General features: G+C 46.3%; 1 protein-coding gene across 1 annotated transcript in view; it reads left to right on the forward strand.

Annotated features, from left to right (window-relative positions):
- Positions 1-262: 262 nt before the first annotated feature.
- Positions 263-27538, forward strand: part of ADAP1 (ArfGAP with dual PH domains 1) — a 58902-nt gene continuing 31626 nt past the window's right edge. Inside the window, exons 1-4 of the mRNA XM_061357066.1 lie at positions 263-472; positions 10566-10696; positions 12227-12318; positions 22942-23024. Of these exons, the coding sequence (XP_061213050.1) occupies positions 388-472; positions 10566-10696; positions 12227-12318; positions 22942-23024 (391 nt within the window). The 5' untranslated portion in view covers positions 263-387. The remainder of the gene's footprint in view (positions 473-10565; positions 10697-12226; positions 12319-22941; positions 23025-27538) is intronic.

Raw genomic sequence — 27538 nt, forward strand, 5'->3', positions numbered from 1 at the left:
ACCTGGGAAGGGACCGCTTGGTGCCTGGGATGCCCCGGTGCTGGGGAACCCCCACGGGAATGGGGCTCCCCGGCGACGAGCGGCCGCTGGAGGTCGCGGGCGAGCGGCTCAGGGAGCCGCCAGCCCCCCGGGCCCTGCGGAAGGCGGAACCGGCACCGTGCCCGGGCGGCGGCAGCAACGGGAGCGGCAGCAACGGCAGCGGCGAGGCTCGGAGGCGGCAGGGCAGGACCCGCCCCGGCGCGTCCCGTTCACCTTGCGCGGGGCGAGCGGGGCCGCATGGAGCAGCCCGGGCGCGCCGCCCGCCTCGCCAGCGCCCCCCGCCCCGCACCGTGAAGCTCGCCCAGCCGCGGCGGAACCCGCACCGCACCGCGCCGCGCCGCCGGCCCCATGGCGAAGGAGAGGAGCAGGAAGGCGCTGGTGGAGCTGCTCCAGCGGCCGGGAAACACGGTGTGCGCCGACTGCGCCGCCCCGGGTAAGGGCAGGGCGAGCCGGGGGGGTGCGGGCGGCGGCCGCACCTGCCCGCACGGTACCGCACGGCTCGGAGACAGCGGCGGGGCAGGGGGGCTCTGCTTTCTCCGGGAGCGATGGGGTTGTGCCCGCCGAGAGGGTACCCGAACCCCTCTGTTTCCCCCGGGGGATGCAGGGGGATGCAGAGGGATGCTCGCGGCGGGTGGAGGGAAGGGGTTGCGCTGTCGCTGTATCCACGGACCAGCCCCAGCCGAGGTTCCCCGGCCCCGCTCCTCGCCCGGTCGTGGCAGCGCTGATGTCATCCCCGGCGGGTCCCGCGGTCTGCAGTGCAGCCCCGGTGCCGCTCACCCGGCAGCGGGCGGTGGCGTCGAGCTCTGCCCGGGGGAGGCTGTGTTGCTTGGGGGGGGGGGGGGGTGTTGTTTCCCGTGTCCCCTCGCCACCGCTCCTGCCTCTGTTGGCAAGCAAACAGACGGGAGGGACCAGGGGCACTGCCGTGGGCATCCTGCCCACCAACCTTTGACCAGCCTGCCACCGGTGGGAGCCTGCCTTGCGCGCTGCTTAACGCCCTGCACAGGACCGGGCTGAAATGTCCGTGGCCCTTTTCTTGTACAGAGGGGAGAAAACCTGAACTAGGAGCATCCTCCTCACTCTTTGTATAGTGAATTGTTGGGGTCTGGCTTTGAGCGTGGGAAAGCCTTTGCTATTGCTGAGCGGGGTCTGTGTGGTGTGGTGGGACCTGCCTTTGAGGAGAACCTTAGAAAATCCCATAGCAAGTAACTTGCCTTTAAAAAAAGGTAAAAAATATCACCTTATAAAAACACCTAAATTAGTATTAGCTTGAGCAGGATGGCTCTGAACAGGCATAGGGAAAGGATGTCCTTTTCAGCCTCCATCATTCTGTAGGTTAAAGAAAACCCAACACTTCAGCTGAACCTCTTTTTTCTGGCTATTGATTTATTTAGGATTCCAAGACCTATTGGATACCACCACCCAGCTCATAGCATTGCCGCTGGGTTTATGTCCCTAATCTACATCTCAGACACTGCAGTTCACCTTCAGATGCATTGTGCCTCCCAGTATCCAGCTGGAAAGGACAAAGAACTTTTGCATAGTGTGAACTGCTTTGCAGTGCTGTGCTGCTCTGCCTGCTCCCACCCATCTGCTGTCTGACTGTACCAACCCACCTTTGAGGTATCTTGCTGAGCACAGCTTGGGCTCACCAAATGGGTAGCTACCTAAATTATTCCTTCCTGGGGAAGACTTTGCAAGCCTGGGCCATTCGGGTCAATGGGGTAACTCTCCCTTGCCCTGTGTGTAATATAAAGCCCCTTTGCAAAGTGGGAAGTTTCTCAGCCATCAGCAGGATGGAGATGAAGCTGTAGGTCAGTAAAACAGCTCACATCAGGGAAAGAGAGTCGTTGTTAAAGGCTTCAAATGGGCTTGTAAAACAACAAAACCGTGTTTTGCTCTTGGTGACATTTGCATGGAGAGATGCCCTAGTGAATCTGAAACTCCGAGAGCAGAATTTGGGCCAGTGTCTTTTGTAACACAGAATGTGCTATATTAATACCGTTCAGCCTCTCTTCTGAACTGTCACAGCATTACTTCCCGCGGACTGGATCCCTGTTCATCAACCCAGTTTCTTTAATGATCACTTTGCCTCAGTTTCTTTGACAAACAAGAGCTATTGGTGGTGCCGTGATGTGCACATCTGCCTGGGAGTGACAATAAACTGGAGATGCCCAGAGCTACTTCACATAAGATATATAACTTGTGTCTTTAGGTAATATGTAAAATATTGAGGCTCAATTCTATTATTTCCTGGGCAGGTGTGGCATGCCAGGTGTTTCTGGGTATGAGATAATGTGGGGTAGGTGTCCAGAGAGCCTCCAGGATGGAGTGCTGAGAAGTGGGATGCACAGAAAGATAAAGGGGAGAGCTGGAACTGGGTGGACAGCTAGGCACTGGAAAACTACCAGAGCAGAGAAATAAAGTGAGAATGAAAGAAGAGGGAGGGTGGAGAATGAGCAGATGAGGAAAGCAGGGCGTGCTTGTGCTTTCCCACATGTGTGCATCATCATAGCGCTGATCTGGTACAGCTGAGGAGGGGGGAGCAAAAGGTCAAGATGCCTGATTTATTATTGCTGCTGCTCAGGTGGGTGTGTTCCTTTCCCTGAAACCCTTAGTTAATGTGGGATCCATGAGAAGAGGTGGCCATTTAGCTCAGGGATGCTGATAAAAAAGACTAGGATGGGTCAGAAATGTAGCAGGGGAAAATTCTTTGTTAGTGACTTTAATTTGTGTGTTTGGAAGCCAGTTGGGTTTGCTTTCCCTCTTGGAAATATTTGTTTCAGTAATCACCCAGTGAAAGTTGTTTTTCCCTTCCCTGCTGTTAAAAAAAAGGTTGTTTCCTTTTGTTACTGCCTTGACATTCAGGTGAGGCTCAGTAGCCGTAGCCCTGAGGTAATGGCTTGTCCTAGGTATTATATATTCAGGTAACAAAAATCTGGGTTCCTGATGCAAAAGAGCCCACAGCTTGGTATTATTGTGGCTAAGCTGTGACCATGCAGAAAACCAAAGCTTAGGGATGGGGAACATTGGTGGAGGCAGTGCTTTTCCTCCTAGGAGGTGTTAAGTAACTTCATCCCACACAGGGTCATCACATCTCCTTGGGGAGATCTAGTCAAAACCTGCTGATTGCATGGATCTGGGCCAGAATTTGCCACTTAATGGTGATTGAGGAATATTTAAGTGGCCAAGTCCTGCAAGCCAGGCTGCTGTGTTCAGGATGTGTGTTCTGGTTTGTGCACTTTGCATCTGGGTGAAACATGGTATTGAATGTGATGCTCAGGAAGGTCAGATCTTTTGTCTTCCCCATGACCAGTGTGTATGTCTGGCAGAAAAATCTCTTGTGTAAAAGCAGAGCTTCCAAAAACTCCTCCTGGATTTTGAGGACATGCTTCAGGTAGGGAGAACAGGCTTACAGTGGCCCTGGGAATGCAGAGAGGATGCTGAAGTAGAAATTGAAAATCAGAGTGGGAAGGAAGTGAGAAGTTACATTTTTACTTGCAAGTTTTTTTAATATTTTTAAGATTTTAGTTAGATTCTTATTAATTGTGTCTTTACAAAAATCTGAATTTCCAATGAAAAGTTGTTTTGAATAAAAAATGTTTCAATTGCAAAGATGTCACCCATCTGTATTGAATAATGAGATCTCATTATCTACATCTTTCAGGCTGAATTCTGGGGTAGGAGCCGCTGTAATAAAGTTGTTACCTAGGGCATCAGGTTCTTTGTTGTTACTACTTCTGCGTTGGAGTCTGGGTCCTGGGTGTTGGTTTGCAGTGTTTGTTTTGGTGGGTTTAAAGACGTGCTCTCCCAGTGCAGACAGTATGGGAAACACAGTCTCAAGTGCAAACTGAGCGCTCTCCTGCATTGCTGGTGTGTGATGGCTCTCCATGTATTAGAGTAATCATTTTTTTTAATTCAGGACTAATGTGGCAGTTCAGCCTTTTTTTTTTTCCCCTAAATGGTTCTTTGTCTCTGGCAATCTTTCCTCACATCATGAGACGGATGGTTATCTCAGGGCATAACAAGACCTTGACTATTTCTCCCTTTACTCCATTTTTCTATGACTTAGGTTTGTGGTTCCACGAAGGGAGAATCGTTTTACATTGTAGGAGGACAGGGAGGCTCTGAAAACAGAAATGGAAATCCCATCAAAGCGATTCTGCAGTTTAAGCCCTCCAGCAGCAGTTTACATGGCCTGGTTTTATCGTTTTCATCTTTCTTATTTGGGATAGATTACTGGGACTCTGGGTAAGATCAGCCTCTGTGCCTGAGGCTCAGAGGGGATGAGGGATGGAGGAAGAGCAGATGCAGATGATGGAGGGGGTCTGGTATCAGAGCTTTATGCTGCAAAGCCGAGCTGATCTGGTATTCTGGTCTAACAGTATATATAAAAGCCTGAGGGTGAGTGGTGTGTTGCTGAGGTCATTGTAAACATCTTTGCTACAGGCCCAGCATCTTCGCATTTCTAAAGGGGGTGAAGCTTTTCCATTCCCTTGATGTCATGAAGTGAGGGTGGTGAATGAGGGAAACACATGAGTGCTGGAGATTGCTTGATTTGCTCAGGATTAAGGAGGGCACTGAAAGGATTTGATGTCAACTCTCTCCTTCCCCTATCCAACCACTGCTCCTAAAAACACATATCGGGAAGACAACTGAGTGAGTCACCGGGTCCTGCCTTGTGCTGTCATGCACAGCGACATCTCCCCATCCCCTCCCTGTGGAGCGACAGGGCTCTGCCTCACAGCTAGTTCTCTCTCTTGCCCCCACTACCTCCCACTAGAAAGCTGTTCCAGAGCTTCGCTGCTCTAATGGCGTGAAACAGGCTTTTCATTTTCAAGCTGAAAGTGGAAACTTGTTCCCGCACCTCCATTGTCCTCTCACTTAAATGGTGATTTATTTTATCTTTTTCCTGGGAATTTGCCAGCCCTTTTAAAGGTAAAAAAGAAAACCCCACAGCAGTTGTGTTTAGCACAATGCCACTTTCTGCAGGGAAGGGGACTTTCTGAAACAATGCAACGGTGTTTTCTGTCTGCTGCTGATGCCTGGGTTGCAGCACACTCGGGGGCTGCAGACCGCAAGCAGAGTGGGTTGCTGGGACCTGCCAGCTGAATAGAAAGACCTTGGCAAGTATAGTGCCTACAGTGAAAATCTTTCCTACTTAGGGAGGAGTGTTGGTGGGAGGCTGTTTGGCTTCAGTCTTCATGTCTTTTATTGTTATTTTTAAACATGCATGACCAGGGTCTGTTTATTAACCTCTTAGTCTTTCCCCAAAGTAAATAGCAACAGAACTTCAGTGCTGGACATGAGATTCTCCTGACTGGGGCATTTAGAAAATCCGCAGGCAGTGAGCAGCAAACAGAAAAGGCTTTTTGCTTGTGTTGATGGCACGTAAATCCCTGTGATTATATCCTGTATCATAGGGTATGAGTTACCTTATCTGTAGGGTAAAAAGGGTTTGCCTACCTTGAGAGGTCGTCTTCTCCCTTCTAATTAGTCTTTAACACCTCAAGTGGACAGAGGTCAGAAAAATCTGTTGAATCTCCATCCCAACAAAACACTGGCTCCCACCCAGCTGGTGTAGCAGGGATGCAGCCAGGCAGCTAATTAAGGGTCAGGCCTTGGTTTGTGTGCTGGAGGACGTGTTAACGGTGTATTGCTGTGCATTGCCCATGTTCATTCTCTTGGTCAGTAATATACTATATATATAGTGTATATATAGAGTATATATTGTCTAGATCACTAGTATAGTATATATACTACTATATACATACAGTGGTAACTGTGGTTTAAAGCAGAAAGTGGAGTAGGGGCATCCAAGTAAGTTTTGGGACTCTTGAGTTCTTGTCTTGTGGCTGCTATGAGCCTGCTACTGCTCTGCTTCGTGTGATTATACTTGGGTTGGTGGCATCTAGGTATTTTCAAACTGGAACCCTATGTTTATGTTCTCTTACATTGGCTCTTGTTTGTAGTTTTCTGGGTCCAGCCTTTGCTTTTGCCTCTATGGGCTGTTCTTGCACTCGGTAATGTTGGGTTCAAGCTGCAGATCTCATTGTTCTCTGCCCTTGGTTTTCCTAGAGCTTGTGGTGGCAAAGGGGATTGTGTGTGGAAGTTAGTTTTTCTCCTGAGCTTAGCCTGGCTTTGTTTATGTATTAATTTTAAAAGCGAAGCTGCAGCAAGTTTTTGCTTTAAAAGTCATTATAATCTGTTTATAAGTGAGCAGAAATCTCTGCTACATTGGGCAGTTAAAGTCTTCTAGGGCTAGCATCAGTTGTTCTGGAGCAACGATGCTGCAGGATAAGAGACTTTTTGCACTTACAGCAGTGTATTTGCTTTAATATTCCCCTTGCTCCTAGTTAGTCTTTATTCCTTTTGGCTTGAAATAATGGAATAAAGTAATTTGTGTGGAACTTAGGCATGCCAGAGAGTTTTCAGTAGGCTTCACTGCTATTTGCTGGAAACTCTGGAGGCTTAGAAAAAAAATCATCTCTTTTGGGTGATGCCCAGAAGGTCCAGCTTATGATATATTGCCATTTTGGTGCACTTTTTTGAGCCCTGCCCAAATAAAATGGCTTAGATAAAACTACTGAACTCCCCAGTAATGTCCAGCATGGAGAACATGTTCTAGCTCTTGAAGTGCCTAGCAGCAAGGTGGACTTCACCTAGCTATGGAGACCACAGCTTGGCACCCATACAGCTGAGGGTTCACTAAATGTACTGCTCCAAAACTCGCTTGTCTTGTATGAAGACACTTGGGTGAATTTATTTGTGTGCTTGATGTCTTATCTCAAAGCGGTGGCACAGTCATTTGAAGGGTTGGAGTCTATGATTGTTCCAAGGTTGGAGATCACCGGTGTTATCTACCATGTTCCTGAGCTGAGAATTTTCCTGTTGTTAGTGGTGTGGAGCAGGAATGAAGAGAAGGGGGGCTGTGATGTGCTTGAGTAGCCGGTTGTAAAAGGGCTTTGGACAAGCATCCCTGCAGAAGTGGGTGCTCGCTGCAGCCATCTGCCTGGGGGTCTGTCACCAGTTCCTGCAGATGTCTGATGCAGCAGTCTTGTAGCTATGGGGTTCTTCGAAAATGGTGTCACAAGTTCAAGGCGTGGGTGAGAAGGGGAAGCAGCACGGGCAGAACCCTCCAGAAGATGGATTCAGGGAACCCTCCGCCCTCATCCTTCCTGCCCGCAGGCGGTCTGGTGGCGTGGTGGGTCCCACCAGTGGCTTGGGTGGGTCTGTAACCCTCTGGCTTGTTCAACTGATGCTTAGAAATTCCTTTTGGCTTTCAACTAAACACTTGGAAAGGCTCGGGCTGGCTTGCTTTCTCAGTCACATCTTCAGCCAGGAGAGCAAGTTCATTGAGATCTCTTAATACATTATAGTAACACTGACTATCCCGAGATAGATCTTTTGGTTTGGGGGGATTTTGCTACTTGGCAACTTTTTTGGACGGAGGTAACTCAGTGCCTGAGGCCTCTGAACTCTCCTCCTGCCTGGTGTTCCCTTTGGTGTTAAAAACAATTGCCAAATTTGTGTAGTTCTGGGCTGTGAATGTCACAGGAAGGCAGCACGCAACCAGCCGAGCATCTGCAACTCCTCCATCCACCCTTGCTGCATGATTTTGGATTTAAAAGATACATACTTGAATAGGAAGTTGTTATTAATATAGGACAGCAAAGCAAATTGCTGGTATCAGGTCTGGTGAGTAGAGTGAAATGTGCAGCTCTGTCATGGTGCTCCTTCAAGTTTGCTGTGTGGGATGCTGTTGGTGTTGGATGGACATGGAGGTTGGGTCTAGGCAAGAGAGGAAGCAGTGAAAGGAAGGACACCAGAAGGAGACAGCAGCAGGTGTAGGTATTGAACAAGCTGACAGCATCCCTTCCAAGGGCTGGGTCATCACTGACCCTCTTGTCTCTGTTCCTCTAAAATACTATCATCTTCCGATGAAAAACCATGTGCACGTGACCATGAATATGTGATTCTGTGATACAGCCCAGCTTTTGCTTCCTTAATTAGACATGGTTTGACATGGTGTGGAGCAGGGGGGAAGCATGGTCAAGAGTCTTGTCTAAAGAAAATACCGTTGGTGTGAGGAGAATGCTTTAAAGCCCCAGTTGTGATTAAAACCTATTGCTATGTCAAGAAGAGATGCTTGGGTATGAGTTGGCTTAATATCCACTGGAGCTGCAGTCTCCTCCATCAGAGCCTGAGGACATTCTTCCAGAATGTTCACCCAGATGTGTCCTCATTCCTGGCTAGAGGAAGGTGTGATGTCTCCTGGTCCTGTAGCTCACAGCAGTGCAGGCAGTGAAAGGGTTGCTTCTTCAAGTCTAGGAAGTTGCAGACAACATGAAGAAATCCACCTGTGTGCTAAGATAAATCTGTCAACACAAAACAAGCATTGGGGCTCCTGGTAAAATCTGTGGAGGCAAATGCATACTTTGATATCCATTTTCCTGTGTCAGGCACTGCTTTGATCACAACTCACTGCACTGGGAAGGCTTGGAGCAGTTACTGTGAAGTGGCTGTTCTGAGCACAGGGAGTTGGTGGCCACATTAGCTGCCAGCTCCAAAGTTCACTGATGCATCTTCTGCTTCCTCACTGCTGCTGCTGCTCTGTGGCTTCCCCATCCTCCAGACCCTTTTGCCCTTCCTCATGCCTCATCCTTTACATGGAAGTCAAGAGATGGGTTTTTCAACAAAAGTCCAGAATGCTTTCACCCTGCATGACTCTCATCATTTGATCCCATGGTCCTGGCCTACCATGAGGCAGACTTTGATTACAGCCAGGTGTTTGGAGATGGGACAGGACAATATGAGGAGTTAAAACACAGAAACACACATGAGTGTGGAGTGCAAAACTCTTGATTCTTGTGGCCAGCTCATAGTTCAATAACTGGCAGCAGTCTCTGCTATCAGGTGCCTGACCTCAAGTGTTGTGTGAAGCTGTGATTAGGTCCTCACCCCATGTCCTCACTTATGTGGTTGTATGTGGGCACAGAGTCCATACTTGGTTGCTGCTACAGCGCACTTAGATTGACTCGACTGGTTCTGTATTTGCCAGGCCTCTGCAGGAGTCATCAGGGTGCTGCATGAGGATGGGAGACCATGTAAACAGCAAACACCTTTACTTGTGGAGGCTGGTCCCAGCCCTGTGCCAATCAAGCTGCAGTGGATGGGATTTATAAAAGCCTGGGAATTCACTCCCCTCTCCTGGGTTGGGCACCGTATCCATTGAGACGACTCATTTATATCTGAACACAGCCACCTCTGGGGAGCCAAATTTGTCTTCCCTAATGCGTGCAGGGGGAGGTTGGTCCATTCCTGTGGGCAGAGGCTGGTAGCAGACTTCAGTACCTTGTATAGAGGAGCTGCATTGCCCCACACCAGCCTGCTCCTGCTGCACTGATGTAGTCAGGCCATTAAATATGTAGAAGGAGGAGAAAGCACATTGCCTTGCTTTTATAAATAATAGCTGCACTGTGAGGAGTGTTTAGTGTAATTACTGCAGGGGAATAAACAGATGATGAGGGTTTGTGAGAAGAGAGGACCTGCCTTTACCCTTCGACAGCCCCATACGGTGGGGTGGGTTTGGGGGAGGATGGGTAGAAGGGAAAGATTTAGAGGCTGAGTTGGTGACTTGCAAGGAAGCTCTTTCTGCTGGGACGCAGCTGGAATAGCAGGCGCTGACATTTGCTAGTCAGAGTTCAAACAAAGATCCCTGTATTGGCTTTATTAACGAGGCAGCGCTGGGGACACTGGTGGATGTGTCCTGCCCTGGCCCCTGCCCTCCTCCAGTTCCTCTCCGTTGCCCTGTGCTTCAGGCAGTGCCTCTCCCGAGGAGGAATTTGGAGGCGAGGGACTTGTGTTTAAAGTGCTTTGTGTGAGACGTCAGCTCGGGGCTGTAAACAGCGCGTGGTTCTGCTCAGAGAAAGTACAGAGCTGCCACTGGTGGCATTTTTCCATTAAGGCAAAGGCTGGAAACCTCCTGGCATGGAGAGCTGTGCTGTAGCTGTGGGAGGGGAGTCTCTCTGCAGAGCGTTCCCATTGTCAAAAATAAAGAAAATAAAAAGTAAATGAAAATTAAGAAAAAAATAAAACAAAAAATAGCAAATCAAGGGAGCAGCATAGCGGCATCCCTGAGCTGTTTGTTTTAATTCTGCAGTTTCTCTTCCATGCAGCACTTGGGTGGGATTTGCTGATGAAAGATGGACATTCTCCTCTTCCCTTCATGTGAGCATGTTGTTTAGGAGGTCTTGGGCATACGGCTTGTCTGTATATTCGGTTTTTGTGAACAACAGCTACACTTGAGATTGCAGATCTGTTACTTTAATTCGTATTACTATCAATATAAATGGCACATGTACCTATTTTGCTTGTTTATTTATTTGATACCTTTATAATCAAGGAACGTGGACCTGGTGTGTCCTGAATTCACTTTCAATGACCTGTCTTGCCCCATCTCTCCTTTCTTCAGCACTGAATCCCATAGAGCAGTCAAGTGCAATTCTCTCTTTCCTTCTTGCTTTCAGACCCGGACTGGGCATCCCACAGCCTAGGGATCTTCATCTGCTTAAATTGTTCAGGAATCCATCGCAATATTCCCCAAGTCAGCAAAGTGAAGTCAGTCCGCCTGGATGACTGGGATGATGCTCAAGTGGAGGTACGTGCATCTGAGGTGTGAAGTACCAGTGAGCTTGGGTTGCTGTGTTTAACCAGAATCCTTTCTAAAGATGCCACAACAAAAGTGATTTTAGAAAACATGTCTAATGATTCCTGAATGTGGGAGTGAGGTCGATGGTGCTGATTGAAAAATGGAATAGCCATTTCTTGAAGAAGCTGTGAGGGTTTCCCCCACCCCTATAGAAATATCAATGAAATTGGGTGTGTAGAAGTAACTAATCTTAAATGAATTGCCTTCTGTTCCTTACATTACCTGTACCTTAGACCAGGCAGTAGACTAGCCCTTGAGTCTACCCCCCTGCCCAGCTCACCAGTTTCTGGCTTTGTTCCACTTAGTGTTGAAGACCCTTAAACTCACATCTCGAAGAACCCTTACAGTATAAATTCTCTTTAAGTCACACACCTGCCTAGATTTGAGTGATGTTGCTAAGGACAAGCCTACCCAGAAAACCCATCTACTTTGACTATTGGTGCCTTTAAAGGCATGAAGAACACTACCAATCTTTGATCTTTATCTTGTTCTTGTATGTTGTAGATTTGAGGTTTTTATGAAAGCCACAGCTCAGGGTGTCATGTGTTTTATGAGGAAAATAGGCCTTTGTGTTGCATGGGTTTTCCCTTCCCTGATTTTCTTTTTAGAACAGATTGAATATGTAAACTTGAGAAGCTCAAAACCATTAAAATAATGGGAAAAAAATGGTTGGGGTGGGGGGGGAAGCACTTTGCTGCTTGTTATGCTTGCATGCTTGGCATTTGATACAAGACAAAACATATTTAGAATGTCTGTCTGGAAAATAATGGTGTTTTTTTTACACTTACAAAGTGACTTTCATTACATAAAATTTATGAATAGGGGAATACGTGGGTTTGTTTGCAGAGTTCTCAACCAGGCTTTCATATCCGAGATCAGAAGGAAAGGAGGGCTGTCAGGGCAGATAGGATGTTTGTTTGTTTGTTTGCTTGTTTCTTAGATGCTTCAAACCCCTGAGCTTGCTGGTACGGCTTTGGAAAAATAAAGTTATCCTTTCAGAACAAGTGATGCGATCCAAAACAAAAGGTGTATTGTCAGAGACTGTTACCTCTCTGGAACTGTAACACACAGGGACTTGAAGTCAGTGTCAGGTTTTGCCTTCTGGTTACCTAATTTCTGTGCTGGATTCCCTGGGAGTAATCTCATTCCTATGCCTGCAAGTGGGAAATGTCACCGTGTGCTGCCTTCTGCTCCTGTGGGGACCAGTGGGGATTGTGCACGTGTGACTGGGACATGGACCTGTCCTCAGCATCGTATTAAGCTGTGAGCCCTGGCGATAATAATCAACATTAATTTCTGAGCCCTGATTTGCAGGCACAGTCTTTACAGCATCCCTTCTGTGTACAGTCCTGGGGAAACCTCTTAGGAAGGGAACAGAGGCTCCATCCCAACAATTTTATTACTGTGTAGGTGCAAAAGAGGACAAAGGAAAATACTGTTAACGCTTTTTAATTCTTTCTGCTTTTTTTCTTTTTACAGTTTATGGCTGCGAATGGGAACAATGTAGCAAAAGCAAAATATGAATCTAAAATGCCACCGTTTTATTATAAACCAACGTTTCTTGACTGTCAGTAAGTAAATACCTCTGCTGGTAAACAGCATTTATTTGTTTGTGCAGCTGCAGCCTCTGTAATACTTTAGTTTTAGCATCATATGTTTTTTTTAAAGCCACAGAGGAGGTTTCATTTATAAAAGGCCTGAACATCTTTTTTTCTTCTGCACGCATATGGTAGAGTTTATATGACGTGTGGGATCTTATTTAATAAGTACAGTTGAGATGATGCAGGGAAGTCAATAGTTTGTCTGTTCCCCAGACTCTTCCAAGTTTCTAAGGCTACAAAAAAATGGCAGTTTCTACCCATTGATTTCTTCTACCTTTTCGAATAGCCCTTCTGCATCAAAACAGAACCTGCTTATCAGCTATATGAGAAGCTGGGTTACTTGTAATGCAAAAATGCTGGGGTTTAGGGACAAGGTGGTGGATTTTCTTTTTTTGCCTAAATGTCAATCTCCTCCATGAAAGCAAGTGGCAAGGTATTGTCTCCCATACAGCAGAGTAAACCACTAGTAAGTTGGGGTAGACTCTGGGGTAGACTTTGTAGACTGAGAGGGTTGGGTGGCCAGAATGTGCTGTACCATCCAGGGAGCAAGAAGGGTGAACTGAATTTGGCTCTTAGGATCCAGTCCTGCAGAGTACCAAAGGGGTTTTCTATCTTTGTGAAACCATTCTTTACAGAGGGTCTGGAGGGTATAATTTCAGTATTAGCAAACTGGTGAGTGCTGGTTGCTCAGATCCTTCCAGTATTGCTGCTTTAGCTGGGTGTCTCTTGTTGAAGAGGGAAGTGTGATTTGGTTGCATAGTGTTGGTGTGAAAATGGTGTGTGAGGCTCTGAGCAGCTGGATGATGTATTCAAGCGTTGTAAGAGGTGCCCAGAACAGAAGTATGGGGAGGGTTCATAGGGCGCCGTGCATGAGATGTCAGTGTTTGGGTAGGAAGGCTCTGCGGTGTTCCCCAAACCTGAAATCATACCATATGTGGGACAACATGTTCTGAGTACCCATGCTCATACTCAAAGTGACTTTGTACTTTTAATCTTCTTGTAATGACCATTAAGAAGAGTTGTTGTCTTCCTACATCACACAAAAAGCCTTTTGTAGTAAAGGCAAAAGAGGAGACCTCTTGTGTCTCTGAAGTATCCTAGTGGTGCATCTGTTACACCCCATTTGATGATGCTCAAATGCTAAATCTGCGAAGGCCCAGGAGTGAGTGGCGCTGCCTTGCCTGACAATAAGAAAGCGCATCCATTTATGCAATGTTCCCAAATCTTGGTTTTGATCTAAAATGGCTTCTGGCAGCAGCTTCCACAGTTCCTACAAGTACAGAAATGATTTGGGGATTGGGAAAGCTACTGTGTTGTGGAGGGGCACACTCTCGATTATGTTGTGATCGTCTTGCTAGGTTTATTTTTTTTCCCCAGCCTCTTACCTTTCCTATTGCTGGAACACCTCTGCTGTTGTGGGAGATATCCCAAGGAGAAGCCAGCAGGAAGGTACTCCTAAACAGAGTGATCCTGCAGGTCTAGGGGAGGAGATGGTGCAAATGGGACTGAAGGAGGCAGAGCCATTGTTTGGTTGGTTTGGGGTTTTTTTTATTAATTTCAGAAAAACAGCTTCAGCAAAGACTTCTTTGTTTTTAACCCTGTCTCTCCCATGGTAGGGAGAGGGAAAGTTTTGCATATGTTTGACCATCTTGAATGGTTGGGGCCTTTCAGGTTCTACTCCCACCTTGAACTGGTCTTCAGGCATCACCCCTGCCCTGGTTTAGGGAATGTGGGGAAGATGCTTCATGTGGGATTTCCTCAGGACTCAGAAGTGCTTGTGTGGGTGAGGATCTGAAAGGTCAGGGCTGTGATTTAATAAGGAGTTATTATGGAATAATAATGCCTCAAATGGTGGAGGAGTTGGAGGGGACTCCCTTTGTGACAATCAAGAACAAAATCTGCCTGCTCTTGCCTGTCCACGCTCAAACAGGATTGCTGTTCTTCCACCTCACACAGGCCAGGCCTCCTACTTTTCTTCACACTCTGGGCACAATGTTGACCCATCCATCTCCATGCACAATATCCTAACTCTTTCTCTCCTGACCAGCGGACTAGCCCAAGGACAGATAATCCTATTACTGCAGGATTTGGTGGCCAGAGTTTTATGATGTCTGCAGTGCCCCTTGCAGATGGCTCTAGTGTCCTTATCCCTGTGCATCAACTGCTTCTTGCTGTGGAAATAGATTGCATTTCCTAAAATGGATTGACAAAAGGAAAATCAGTGATGATTTATCTCTTGCTTCTCCACAGAGTAAGGCTGAAACAAAAAGTCTTTTGGTAGAGCGTTTTTCATGCTTGCTTCCTTTGCCTTCTCCTTAGTGTCTCTTTGATACAAGGAAGATGGGCCCACCAAGCTCTCCATGCTATCCAGACGGGAGGAAAAGTTGTGGCTCTGCCAGCAGCTGGGAGGCGGATGCCATCTGTGTTGAACAGGCATCTCCTGTGAACTGTCATGGTCCTGAGAGGATCCAATACCACATTTATATCTCTGAACTCCAAAATCTCAACAGTTGCTGTGCTGTTTTGAGGCTTGCATGATCTTGTGATGTTAAGGATGCAGAAGCAGGATTGTTCACCTAGTTGTCATTGGTAGGAGAAACACAATTCTAGCAGACATAAATTTTGTCTATTCTGAAGTCTCAGTTAAATTCAGTTCTTTTCCATGGTCCATCCCTTATGGTGGTGGAGTCCAGCTGGAAGCGGGCAGGTCCCTCTGCAGCTTTGGGTGTCCTGAGATCTGGGTGCATATCGCACCCAACTCTTGTGTTGGTTAGGCTGGAGGATACTGAAAGCTCTCCCTATGGCTCAGGCAGCTTAGGGACCACAGGCGTTTCATTCCTTCTGTTCTCAGGCTGGCAGGAATGTCTGTAGCTGGTTCTGTGCTTGGTTTGGCTTCTGCAAGCTTTTGATACTGCAGCTCAGGCTTTGCTGCTAGGATATTTTCTCCCTCCATCCTGCGGTGCAGTTGCACTCTGGGGAGCTTTGCCAAGTGGTGGCTGAGCTCCAGCCACAGCCCTGTAAGAGTTGTCTGCAAGCACACAGGGACTGTGCTGGGGCAGCCGCTCTGTTCACAGTCTTTCCTGACACCCAAAGGAGAGGCACGTTGCTGGGCTTATAACCTATGAGAAACAGGAGCAGGAGGGTTAAGGGGTTTTGTTGTTCTGTTTTATTGCTTCTTTTATGTAATTTACTGTAAGACTGATTGATTGGGAGGATGAGGCAAGGCTAGTCTTCCTCCAAGCGGCTGAAAGACCAGTTTCTGGCCCTTTTCTGCTCCCAACTTGTGCCTATGGTCTAGTGGGAGGTGTCCCTGCCCATGGCAGGGGGATTGGAACTAGATGATCTGAAGGTCCTTTCCAACCCAAACCATTCTATGATTCTATTTTACACAGGGCCAATTTACAGCACAGGTGCCCTGATTCCTGAACTGAACCTGGAGCTCTGCTCATGTAGGTGTTCTCCAGCCCAGCACTGCTGGGTGTCTGCAGTAGCAGCAGGGATAGATGTGACCCCCTTGCAGTGGCAGATCTCATTCTGAGAGTGCCGCAGTATAAGCAGCTGTGGGTATTTGCATGTTGGAAATGTTTCAAGGATGGTGTGCTAGGTTGTATTTTTCTTTCTGTAGTTAGAACCTCTCTGTGCCTTTCAACAGATGCATGCTAAACAAGGGCAGGGGGGTGCTGGTTTTTAAAGTGGTATATATTTAGCTTTCTCCCTGCCTTGCTATAGTCCAGTCACTGCAATAGCATGAGAAGTTCCAAGCTCACAGCCCTGGGTAGCATCACGATGGATGACACCTCCATCCCGTTCTGGCACCGTGCCGATGTGTGCCGACCCACATTCTGCAGCATCAAGAGGTTTTGATGCTTCTAATTACAAAACCCCTGCTGGCTGGTTGCATTGGCTGGGCAGGCTTTGTGCCAGCTGCCCTCAGACTTGGTGTGGCAGGATGCTAACATACAAGCTGGAATAAGGACAGGCTGTTTGTTCATTTAAATCTTAATTTTATAATGCGACTTCTGGAATCCCTCTTCCGTGGTTGCTTGAAGGATTGTGAAGTTCAGAGCAAGAAAGAAGTGCTGTGGCACCAGCTTGTCCTTTTTATTTCTTACCTACGATGTTGTGTTTGACTCCTTGGGAAATGCGTGGTGTTTGCCTGCTGCATCTGGCTTCTGCATCTGCCCAAAACCCCACTGTGGCTCCCTGGTTCTGTCAGACACTTGGCAAAGCTTAGAGAAGTTGGAGGGGTGCTCAGAAATCACCCAGGGAAAATTTACCAGCTGTGCACACTCAAATAAACCACCCAACCAAAAAGAAAAATCCCCTTCTGTCCTCTCCTCTTGTCTTCTGCCCGCCAGCAATTTGGCCCATGCATCAGGAGCAGTGAGCAGAGCAGCCAGCTTCTGTACCACTGGGGAGTCCCTGAGGCTGAAATGAATCCCAGAATCTGGGATGTTCCTGCACTACCACAGGGTTGGCCACAAGAGCTTTGGGTGAGGAACTTAAACCACACAAACCCTCTTTGGATGGTCACGAGTGGTCACAGCCCAGCTTTGTACACCACAGCAGCAGGCTGAGAGCTGCGAAACAGCCTTTTCTGAGATAGGTACACTGCAGGCACATGGTTGAGTTTTGAGTCACCAGTGAGCAACAGGGGTAGCACTGCCTTTGAGTAAAAGCAAAGGAAAAAGGCTTTGTTCAGCTGTATGCTTGGCTGAAAACTGACAGAAGAAGACAGAGACAAGCTCTTACTGAGCTTTTTCCATACTGGGAGTACATCCATGTCCCTGCCCAATACTTAACATCATTTTCTGTTGCCTTTTTGCTTGATTTAGGAGCACAGAGCATCATCCTGCAGAGCTGCCTGAGAGCTGCAGTGCATTGCTCAGTTCCTCTCTCTGTTCTTGGATAAGTGGGAGCTACATCTGCTCCTTATGCAGAACACTTACATATACTGACTGCCAGTACATCTGAGTACCTTAGTAGGAAAAATGGGGCAGAATGAAATGGTATGAGTTGTACTGGGTGGTTGTCTTATTTGGAATGAGATAGCAGTCAGAGAGATGATGTATCTCAGTGTGGCTCACAACTTGAGGAGTCATCTATGTAGTCATCTGAAGAACAGTTAGTATCAGAAGTGGCTCATTGTATTAATGTATGATTAAAATGAGTGGAGAGAAAATTACTTGATAAATTCTTGGCTTTTTTTTTCCTCTCTTTACCATTTAAACTTCGGCTTGTTTGGTAGAGGAGCTGCCAAGCCCATCACCTCAGTCTCGTGTCTGAAGGTCAGTTTAGCTCCCACCCCTCCCATGCACAGGGCATAATATGGTCAAGGACACGAACTTCTTGCCTCTTCTCCTCTTCCTCAGTCATCTCATTTTACTGATGCTTTATAGGTAAACATCATTAATGCTTAATGTCCAGGGGATAAAGGTGTTTTGCTCATGCTCCTGCTTATTAATAAGGGTGTTCAGAATTTATGTCCATGGCTCTCAACAGTGCCTGATATCTTGGGTGTAAAGCTCGAGGTGCTGCACGGTGGCCTCTCAGAGTGGCCACTTACCAATTCTTAAGTGGTGGAGCCTCTTGTGGTGGCTCAAACTGGACACTTGGCCTGGGGGCAGTCTCTGCCTGAGCATCACCCTATGTCAGCAGAGTGCCTGCGATATGCGTGCTCCTGCACTCGCAACCACTGGGGTCTTCTCTGCTTGTCGTTCATTTTCTCTTTGTTGTTAGCTCATAAGCCTGTTAACTCGTATTGATTCCTTTAATTTCCAAAGGAAATTGTTACAAGCTTAAATAGTACCGACACAGGTTGTTTCTTACACACTTTTAATCTGTGTTTAACCATTCTGAAAAGCAGCGTTGTAGTGAACTGGACCATGCAGGTAAAACAACCAAACAAGAAAAGAAACCAGTTAGCATTTTAATTGAGCGTGTTACAATTTTGCATACTCAAATTCAACTCTGACTTCTTCAAATGCATAATGCAAGATTTTTATGCCTTGATAGCCAAACCCCCTGTCTTTTGCTCTCCTCCCGAAGCTTGCTGTTGGCCACTGGTCTTGGGTGGCACATCACTGCTGGGGCTCTGCAAGCTGGGGTGATGCAGAGTGCATCATGCCTCCTCAACGCCATTTAAAAGCAAGTCCTCACAGTGAGGACTTGCCAAATAGGAAGAGATGCAGAGGCAGAGTGTGAAGCTAGTCAGGCTTTTAGTCGACGCTGCAGTGGCTCTCCTTGCAGGCTGAGCAAAAATTTGGACTCGGACTTAAAATTTCATTAGAACAGTTACTTGACAGAAACTTGGCACAGCTGCGTCCACGGAGCTGCCTGTGGAAAGTAGATTGAGGGCTTTTTTTGCTGGAAAAACCTCTGACAAATTCCAGAAGCTACAAATTTGTGTTTTGGAAATGGTGTTCCTGGATGATATTCGTTTCTTTTGTCTTTGTTGTACATGATGGTGGCTCACAAAGATGCAGTCAGAGGGTGGAGCAGATGGTGTTTGATGTCTTTTGAGCCACTTTCACCTCCGGCTGGGGCTTCTTGTCTGTCATATGTCTCCAAAAAGCCATAGCAGCCATGCAATGTATGTGATGTGTGCACCGTAGTGTGTCCTAGAAAAGCCAGCCCAGCTGAGGGGCTTTGTAACATTAAATTGGAGACTATAAATTTGGCTGGCCAGGACTCCTCCGCAGTGCACAATGGAATCATGCAGCCACAGTTTGATATTGAACTGCTTCAGCAGCTTTTCCCGTGGTGCTGTTTGCTGTAAGTGAAAGGCTTTGAGTATGTGGGACCGAGATAAAACCACTCCGCTGGCTGCTTGTGAAACCTTCTTCACTGGCCCTTTGACAAAGAGCATTTGTTTTCATGCGGGTGGCCAGGCAAGCAAACAAGTACCTAAAATAAGATTTGGAGCTATTAGTGTTGGAGGTGTTTGTCGGCCTCTGGACCTGCTGCTTCTTCAGGGCGGCCCAGTCCTATTCTATTCAGGGGATGTATTTTCCCATATTCTGTTGGAAACGTGTTTTTTTTTCCTTAGGGTTTTGTATTTTGGTGGTGTTTGTGGCTTGGTTTGGGGTTTTATTTTCTTCTTTATTTTTTTCTTTTGCTCCCAGGTTTTTATCTTGATAATTTCAAAGACCTTTCCTTTCTAATTGCCAAAAAATGGCCCATTCCCTGTAGCCAGCAGCCTGCCAGACTTTAGGTGGGCTGTTAAAGCTTTTGGGATTGATCCCAAAAGCTGTGCATCTCTGCAGTTTAGGAACAAAAAGGAATGATGGTCTATTTGCTACATTATCCCGTCACCAGATAGGCAATAAAATACCATGAGGCTGTTGCTACAGTCCTTTCTGTTCACAGGACTCCTGTTGAAATCAAAGGGGGAAATTGGATGGATTGTGCTATATTAGGCATGTGATGCCCACTCCAGATTATTTACGTACTTGTTCACCTCAGTAAAAATACATTTCAACTAAAACACAGCAACCAGTGTTTAAAAGGCCCCTAAAGGCAGACTTAAATTGAAATGGAGATCAGGTCTGAAGTCCACTGAAAACAGTGGAGAGGCCTGTATGGCTTCAGGGACTTCTGGATGATCCCTGCCCTTCAGTTGCTCTCAGATCTCATAGATACCAGGATGAATTCCTGCTCCTGTTTAAATTCATCCAAGCTGTGCCAGTGAAACCAGGGTTTAATGCCAGACTCAAAAGCAGCTTTTATGGCAGGATTGCCTCCAGCCCATGAAAGTGAGCGTGGTTAAGTCCCTGTTCAACTTCCCCGTTGCACTGAAGGGAGGTGGTGGACTTCTCACCATCCTCATTGGGCTTTTGTTTCAGTTTCTTTACAGGAGTTGTTCTGCTTTCTATAAATAACCATTGGAGCTGAACCTGCAGCTACTGGCTTTGCAACCAAGTTGTCCTAAGCTCTTGGTCTGTATTGGTTTTGGGGAAATTACTGCTTAAAGAGCTTTGGTCTGTGATGATAAGGGAAGGGGAAGAACATGTGAGCTGGGAAGCTGGCACGGCTGGACTCCTGTCTGCCATGGGAGTTGCCATCAGAGCCACTCGTTGCTGGGAGAGGTTATTGAGAGCATTTTGCAGCTTCCCAGGGTACCCCTTTGGGCAAGGTGCCGCAGGGCTGCCCAGTTTGCCCTCGCTTGCACGGAAGTGTTGGAGCTGCCAAACCAACACTGTTGAGAGCGTCACAGGAAATAAGTCGCTGCAGAGCAGTGTTCCCTAAGGCGTGAGACCAGCAGAACGTGTCTGTTGTACTATCTGCATTATACAGCAAGAGTGTCTTCCCACTGCTGCACATGCACCTTAATTTATGCTATATTTAAGCATTTTACTGGAAGGCTGGCTCTCAGAGGCTCCGAACAGCTGCAGCTCCGGCTGAATCCACAGAAGTCAGCTGGAGTCGAGCGTGGTGTGAATTTTCTGCCTTCTAGTTAAATCCCTAATCATCTTGTTGAAGTCCAAGTTTGACTGCAGTGATAACAAGCTGTTTGCAGCAGCCAGGCTGGAAAACTCACAAGATAGGGCAACAAATCTAAGTACTTACGCTTATTTTATGATTACATTCTGGTAGCTTTGTTGATGAGCTGCAGAAGTGTAGAGACAGGTAGTTATGTGCTACCTTTGGGGTCATCAGTCTTCTACATTTGAAGGCTACTGTGTTGTGGATATCAGATCCAGAAGGAACATCCTGCTGGATGCTGGGCACTTGCACAAAACACATCTGAACCTCCTACAGTGAACTGAATATTGGTGGTACCCAAACCAGAGCATAGCACAGGGTAACAGCAGAAGGGAGATGGGTGTTGTTCTTCAAAGTTCGCACTCAAGCTTGCAGATGTGTGTGTGACAACTAAAGATCAGTCATGAAAACAGGAACAGAAGGGGGAAAGGCAGAGTTGGTGTATTATTTCTGTAACAGCAGAAGCTCACAGTTGAGTTTTGCGTGCAGGGAAGCTATGGTACACCCTGAGCCTTGTGGGAGAAGGCTGGTGCCCTAACCAATGAGATGAAATTATGGGTAGGACAAGATATATGTAATTATTTCCTTCTATACTGCCAGGAAACAGATTACAGCCACGGTTCTTGTTGAATAGTGTCTTGCAGATTTAATGAATGTGTTTGCTGTACCTGTAGATAAATTTTCATGAGGAATGTTGGTATGGGTATCTTCTTTGAGCATTTCTGGAACGTGTCTGCTGAAAAGATAGCATTAAATTTGCATACTCAGAAAATAAAATGTAATTAGGCATATCAACATTTTTCATTGGCAGAGAAGTGGATGTGTTGAAGTGTAATGGGTTTTACAGTATACACCCAATGCTTGGGGGATCTTTTACTGTCATCAGTGTAGGCCACTTCAAAACGTTGGCTGTGAAGCTGGGATGACACATGCCTTTATTTCTGCATGTGATTTCTGCCTGCTTGGGCTATTTAAGGTTCTAGGGCAATTAAGAACTAAGTGCAGTTAAAAATGGTCTGAAGCAGTTTCTAGCATATTCTAGATCTAAACCTCTTTATTAGTTCCAGCACTAAAAGCATTAGTTCCAGCTAAAATAAAATAGCAAAAAAGTGTTTGGCATCTTTGGGGTTTTTTTTCCTTTTTGGAAGTTAAGGTCAAGGTATATAAATAGTTGATACAGTTTTCAACCTGGAAAGTAAAGGACTTTGTAATAGGCGTGTTCCATGGACTTAGCAGTACAGGCTATGAGTTTGGAAGAGCTCTGCCAGGGGAGTCCTCTCCGCTCTCTGGTGTTTGGGTCCTGTGTTTCATAGGGCTCAGCCCTTGCATCCTTACTCAGCCATGTTCTCCTAGTCTTTTGGAGGCTTTTTCACTTTTCACACCCCAGTTCCTTTCAAGAGGTTGGCTAGGGCCTGGGATGACGGTTCTAGGTCCATTTCGTTTTGAAGAGGTCACCTCTCACTTGAATTCCTGTTGTTCCTAGCTTGGGAGGTGCTCACCCTGCAGTGAGCTCTGTGTTCACTGTGTCACAAGTGTCACCTATCCTTGGGATGGGCTTCCCCTCATCATTATACAATTTTAACCTGACACATGGAAATATTTTTTAATAGCTGTCCCTGTATGACCAATATATCTGCAGCTTTGACTGCCAAAAGGCCATTAGGTACGTGCATCACACAAGGCATAGCCAGGTTCTCTGCCATATTTATAGCTTCAGGGCAAAGGTTTTAATTTTGTGTGTAGCTTGTTGGCTTTTTCATTAACTGATCTCATTTACTGAAGAATGTAGTTTGAGGAAAGTAGGTTTAAAACAGTTCATATACTGAGGGAATTTTGTACAAAGACTGATTGGATGGGTGGAAATGGGCTATTCTGCTAAATCTGTAAATTTTGTTAAATTACATTCCAATAAAATCAGATGTACAAGGAATGGATTTGTTGTTGTCCAACAGGAAACAAGCGAAACCCTTGACTCCAGACTGTACAGTGCAATGTTTTGAAGACTTTTAAGTCATACTTGTGTTCTGATTGAAGAATTAACGATTCTGGTTTCTTCCTGGGTGTATTTTGGACCATGTTTCCTTTTCTCTGTATTTTTTTTCTTTCCAGACTGCTGCGGGAACAATGGATCAGAGCCAAATACGAAAGGAAAGAGTTCATTCACAGTGAGAAGCAGGAGCCTTATTCTGCAGGTAGTGAAAAATACCTTTGGCAAATGAGTTTTTTTGATGTCCAGTACCTTCCATTTTTTGGTCTCTGTTTATATGTTCTTTATATTGATTATTGCTTGTATGTCACTAATTAGGAGGAGAAAGTGTGTTCTTTTGGGAGAGATCCTTCGTGGCATTCCCTGTTTGATTGCGAATATTAGAAAATTTAAAACCCAATGGAAATAAATGAGTCTTTCTGTTGACTTCCATGAGCTGTTCACCAACAGCAAGTCAGACAAACTATCAGTGAGTTCAGTTCTGGTAGCAGGAGGCATGAAGCTGGATTGAAATAGAAATAGAAGTGTTTGTCTCATCAGGGTGACTTTTGCTTTGGGAAGATGCAGTAGGATTATTAGCATAGTTTGGTTGATGCTGGAAAAGTGTGCCAGGTCCTCCACAATTCCCAAATCTCTGTTACTGTCTTTCCACGATACTTTCAAGTGTTGTCAGTGGGATCTGGTCTCCTTGTAGTACAACAAATGGACAGTGTTTTGCAATTGCAAAGATGCAGCATGTGTGACAGAACTTGTTGCAGCACTCCCGACAGAATGAGTAGAATGACAGCAGCCTTGCAAAGGGGTGGCTAGTAGAGCAGTGGATTGGATGATTTTCTTGTAGAAGCGCAGGATTTGAAGAGGAATCATAGGGCTCGACTGTGTTCATTGTGTGGCTGCACCAGCATAAGAACTGGCATGAAACTGCATGAAATTAGCTGGGTATTTCTTTGCTGTGTGTTAGTGGCATTTAAATTATTCTGCTTATCAAGTAGTTGACACCAGCTATAAGCTTGAACGACTCTGGGATAATTATATTAGCAAAGACCATGTTACAGATTAAAGGTTAAAATATTATTTTCATGCTACTTTTCAAGAGCAAGAATCATAGAATAGTCTAGGTTGGAAAGGACTGTTAAGATTATTAAGTCCAACTGTTAGCCCAGCACTGCCATGTCCAGCACTAAACCATGTCCATAAGCACCACATCTGCATGTCTTTTCAATCCCTCTAAGGATGATGACTCCACCACTTCCCTGGGCAGCCTGGTCCAGTGCTTGCTAATAAGCAGGTAGCTCCAGCAGTTTGCTGCTTATTAAAACCACAGTTAGAATCTCACCACATGTATTCCTAATTTATGTTTGGAGTATCTCTGCTCTGCTATTTTGTATACACAAGGCATGCACGTAGTGTGTGTGTGTGGGTATCCATATTCATACATAGGACGTTACGCACATTTTTATTGTAGGTTTTCAAAGTGGTCTCTTAGAGTTGGACTGTTCTGTTAACAATAGTTTGATTGCTTAGATAATTTTGAAATGTATCTGCCAATGTGTGTATAACACTCACCCGGGAATAATGTTTCCAGTTTTGACTGTGCAACTTCTGGATATAGAAGCTTAGGATCAACTAGGTACTTCAGGCAAATGCGTGATTTTAAGCACGATTAGTCCTTTTGACTCTAAGAAGAGCGTGTACCTGATTAAAGAGAAGTCGGTGCTTCAGTGAGATGTTTCTGTGTGAGTTGGGGCACTCAGGTGAAATGGGGGTTTTTCATCATTGTGTCATACCCGTTGCTGGACCACCAGTTTGCCCAGCTGGTGTAAACCAGTGCCATTGAAGCTGGTCGGAACCACGCCGTCTATGAGCCCTCCAAGGCAGGCTGGTGCTTCCTGCTTGCAGAAGCTCAACCACATCACACATCTTCTGCTTGCAGGGGTCAGTCCAGATTAGTGGCCACACCAATGGCTTGGAGGATGCACCCTGCATGGAGTGGACCTCATGTGCCTGATTATACCAGGCTCAGCATGGCTGGGAACCACAGTGGATCTGGGCCATTGCTTTCCACTAATGACCTCCTAAACTGCTTGTGAACACAACAAGGTGGGACGGACACAGGGACGTCCTCCTGCCTGCACCGCATCCAGTTTGTGTCCCAGTGTCTCAATGTATTTCTCTCTTTCCAGTGATGTCTTAGACTGTTTTTTTCTTGCCATGCTGGCTTCCCTGGAGGGGTGTTAGATTACCGGTTTCCAAGCATGAAACATTTTGTTGCTAATAGAGACGTCAGTATCCATTTTCTCATGTTTGTTGGAAGATTTAATTCCATTTTCCAATCCCAGGGGCAATTTTGCATTTTGATATTTGTTCCGTAATTGCATATAAAAAAAGAAAATGCTATCTTTGAGTAGTTTTGAGCAGTGTCCTTTTCTAGGCAGCCTGATGAAACCCTGGTCAGAAATTCAGTGTCTTTCAGAAAATCCTTTGGGGAGAGACTGTCTGGAGCCTGTAGGTGCCAAGCAGAAGCTATCACAGCCAGACTGACAGACTTAGGAGAAATGAGTCTAGGGACAGGAGTGTCAGATGTGCAGGTCAGAGCTGAGATAATCATACAGGGAAGTTTGGTAGGAGGATGCGGCATACTTCAGCTGCTGGTGGAGTATAAATAAGAGGCAGTGTGGGATGCAAAGGCAACAGCAAAAGGTCTTGCATAGCCCTCAAACAGATAGGAAATGTCTGCCTTGTGAGATACAGAGCAATGCAAGGTAGCAGAACCAGAACTGGAAAATGGAGACAGTTTGCACGTGCAGAAATCCCCTGTGTGGGCAGCGATGAGTGTTAAAGCCAACTCTTGAGCCTCACCCTAGAGAGGAGCATTGACTGTAGATCCATGGGTCTTGGTTCTGTCCCTCCATCAGATGTTCCCTCTCAGGGATGTGCTGTTGCGGTTTAAAACCTGTTGTGGTTTAAACCCAGTCAGCCACGCGGTCTCTCTCTCACTCCCTCCTTCCTCCCCCCCACTCCTGGAGGGATGGGGAGGAGAATCAAAAGAACATAACTCCCACGGGTTGAGATAACAACAGTCCAGTAACTAAGGTATAACACAAACCACTGCTGCTACCACCAGTAATAATAATGATAAGGGAAATAACAAGGGAAGAGAATACAACCGCTCACCGACCAATACCCAGCCTGACCCGAGCAGTGATCACACCCTTCTGGGTGACTGCCCCCAGTTTATATAGTGGGCATGACGTGCTATGGTATGGAATACCTCTTTGGTCAGTTTGGGTCAGGTGTCCTCTCTCTGCTTCCTCTTGGATTCCCCTCCTCTCTGGCAGAGCATGAGACTCAGAAAGTCCTTGGTCAGAGTAAACATTACTGAGCAGCAACTAAAACCATCGGTGTTATCAGCGCTGTTCCCAGGCTGAAAGTCAAAACCACAGTGCTGCACCAGCTACTAAGAGGGGGAAAAATGACTGCTGCTGCTGAACCCAGGACACACATCTAGTCACAGCCACTTACCCTCAGTAAACGACTGCAGTGGAAATTCCTGTAAGTGAATTTTTAGAGAGTTTCTGGCTCCCCCAGGAAGCCTTGAAGCACAAGCCCATGTGCCCTGTTCACAGCTTTCAGCTCCTCTGCTCCCAGTTAGTTTTTCAGACTCTGATGGTTTCATTCCTCCGGAAGAGGCATTGTTAATGAGTATATTAGAACCATTGATTTTATTGTGAGTAGTTGGTTTGAGTTCAGATAGTGCAAGGCGATTAGATAAACAGTGATTAAATGTTTCAGTGATCCACTATTGATTCTTAGATACACCCTTTTATACATCTGAGCTCTTCATTCTGCTGTAGTACAAGCGCTAAATGATTTGTTTGCCCTAGCTGGACTTTATGAAGCAAAACATTATTTACACCCCAGCAACCCCAAATAACACTATGGTCCGTGTCCCTTCTACTAGCAGTACAAGTGTTGCACCACAGCACAGAATAATACCAGTTTTAAGACCCTCACAAGAACGTGTTTCAGGTTGGCTTTGTCCCTTCTGATAAATGAACTGGCTAAACTACTGTCAGTCACCAGCTAAGTATCCCTTTTAACAGAGTTAAATGGGGCACAGGTGCTGAATTGTCCAAGAAAGAGAGGATGGTGGTACCTGCTGTCAAAGTCTGGATCTGAGTCTCAAGGCAGTCTAAAGGCTTGATAGTTTTTAAAAAGATTTTGATCAGTTTTTTAAAGCTTTTTAAAGGGCATTTTTCCCTGCTGTTAAGAGGCAGCAGTTACAGCAATGCTTCCCTAAAGTCCTGCTGAAAGTTAATTCATTTGGGTGCTTTTGATTCCTCTTGATCAAATGGATTTATTTTAACCATGGGAGGCATGGAGGAAGCAAAAAGGAACAGTATTTGCAGGGCTGAAGCACTAGAATACTATAAACTGGTCAAGGTGCAGCTGCCCTAATGCATCTCAGGCCACAGATGAGAAGAGAATGGGATGTGCATGTGGAGAGGAGAGAGCAAAAGGGAGTCGTTAGCTCCCTGACCTTGGCTTCGGCTTCTGATGGACCCATCCTGTTGCTGCTGGGGTGCCAGGAGGAATTAGTGCCCTGGGATGAGCTGAAGTCCAGCCTGGGACTGTCATGGGCAGGATAGCACATCTTCATGTCTTTGCTGTAACATTTGCAAATCAGGTGGGAGAACTCTTAGCACTTGGTGTTTAATC

Source organism: Neopsephotus bourkii, unplaced genomic scaffold (assembly GCF_033783945.1).
Source record: "Neopsephotus bourkii isolate Nb327-2 ecotype Australia unplaced genomic scaffold, CSIRO-AGI_Nbou_v1 NB_882, whole genome shotgun sequence".
NCBI classification, from domain to species: Eukaryota; Metazoa; Chordata; class Aves; order Psittaciformes; family Psittacidae; genus Neopsephotus; species Neopsephotus bourkii.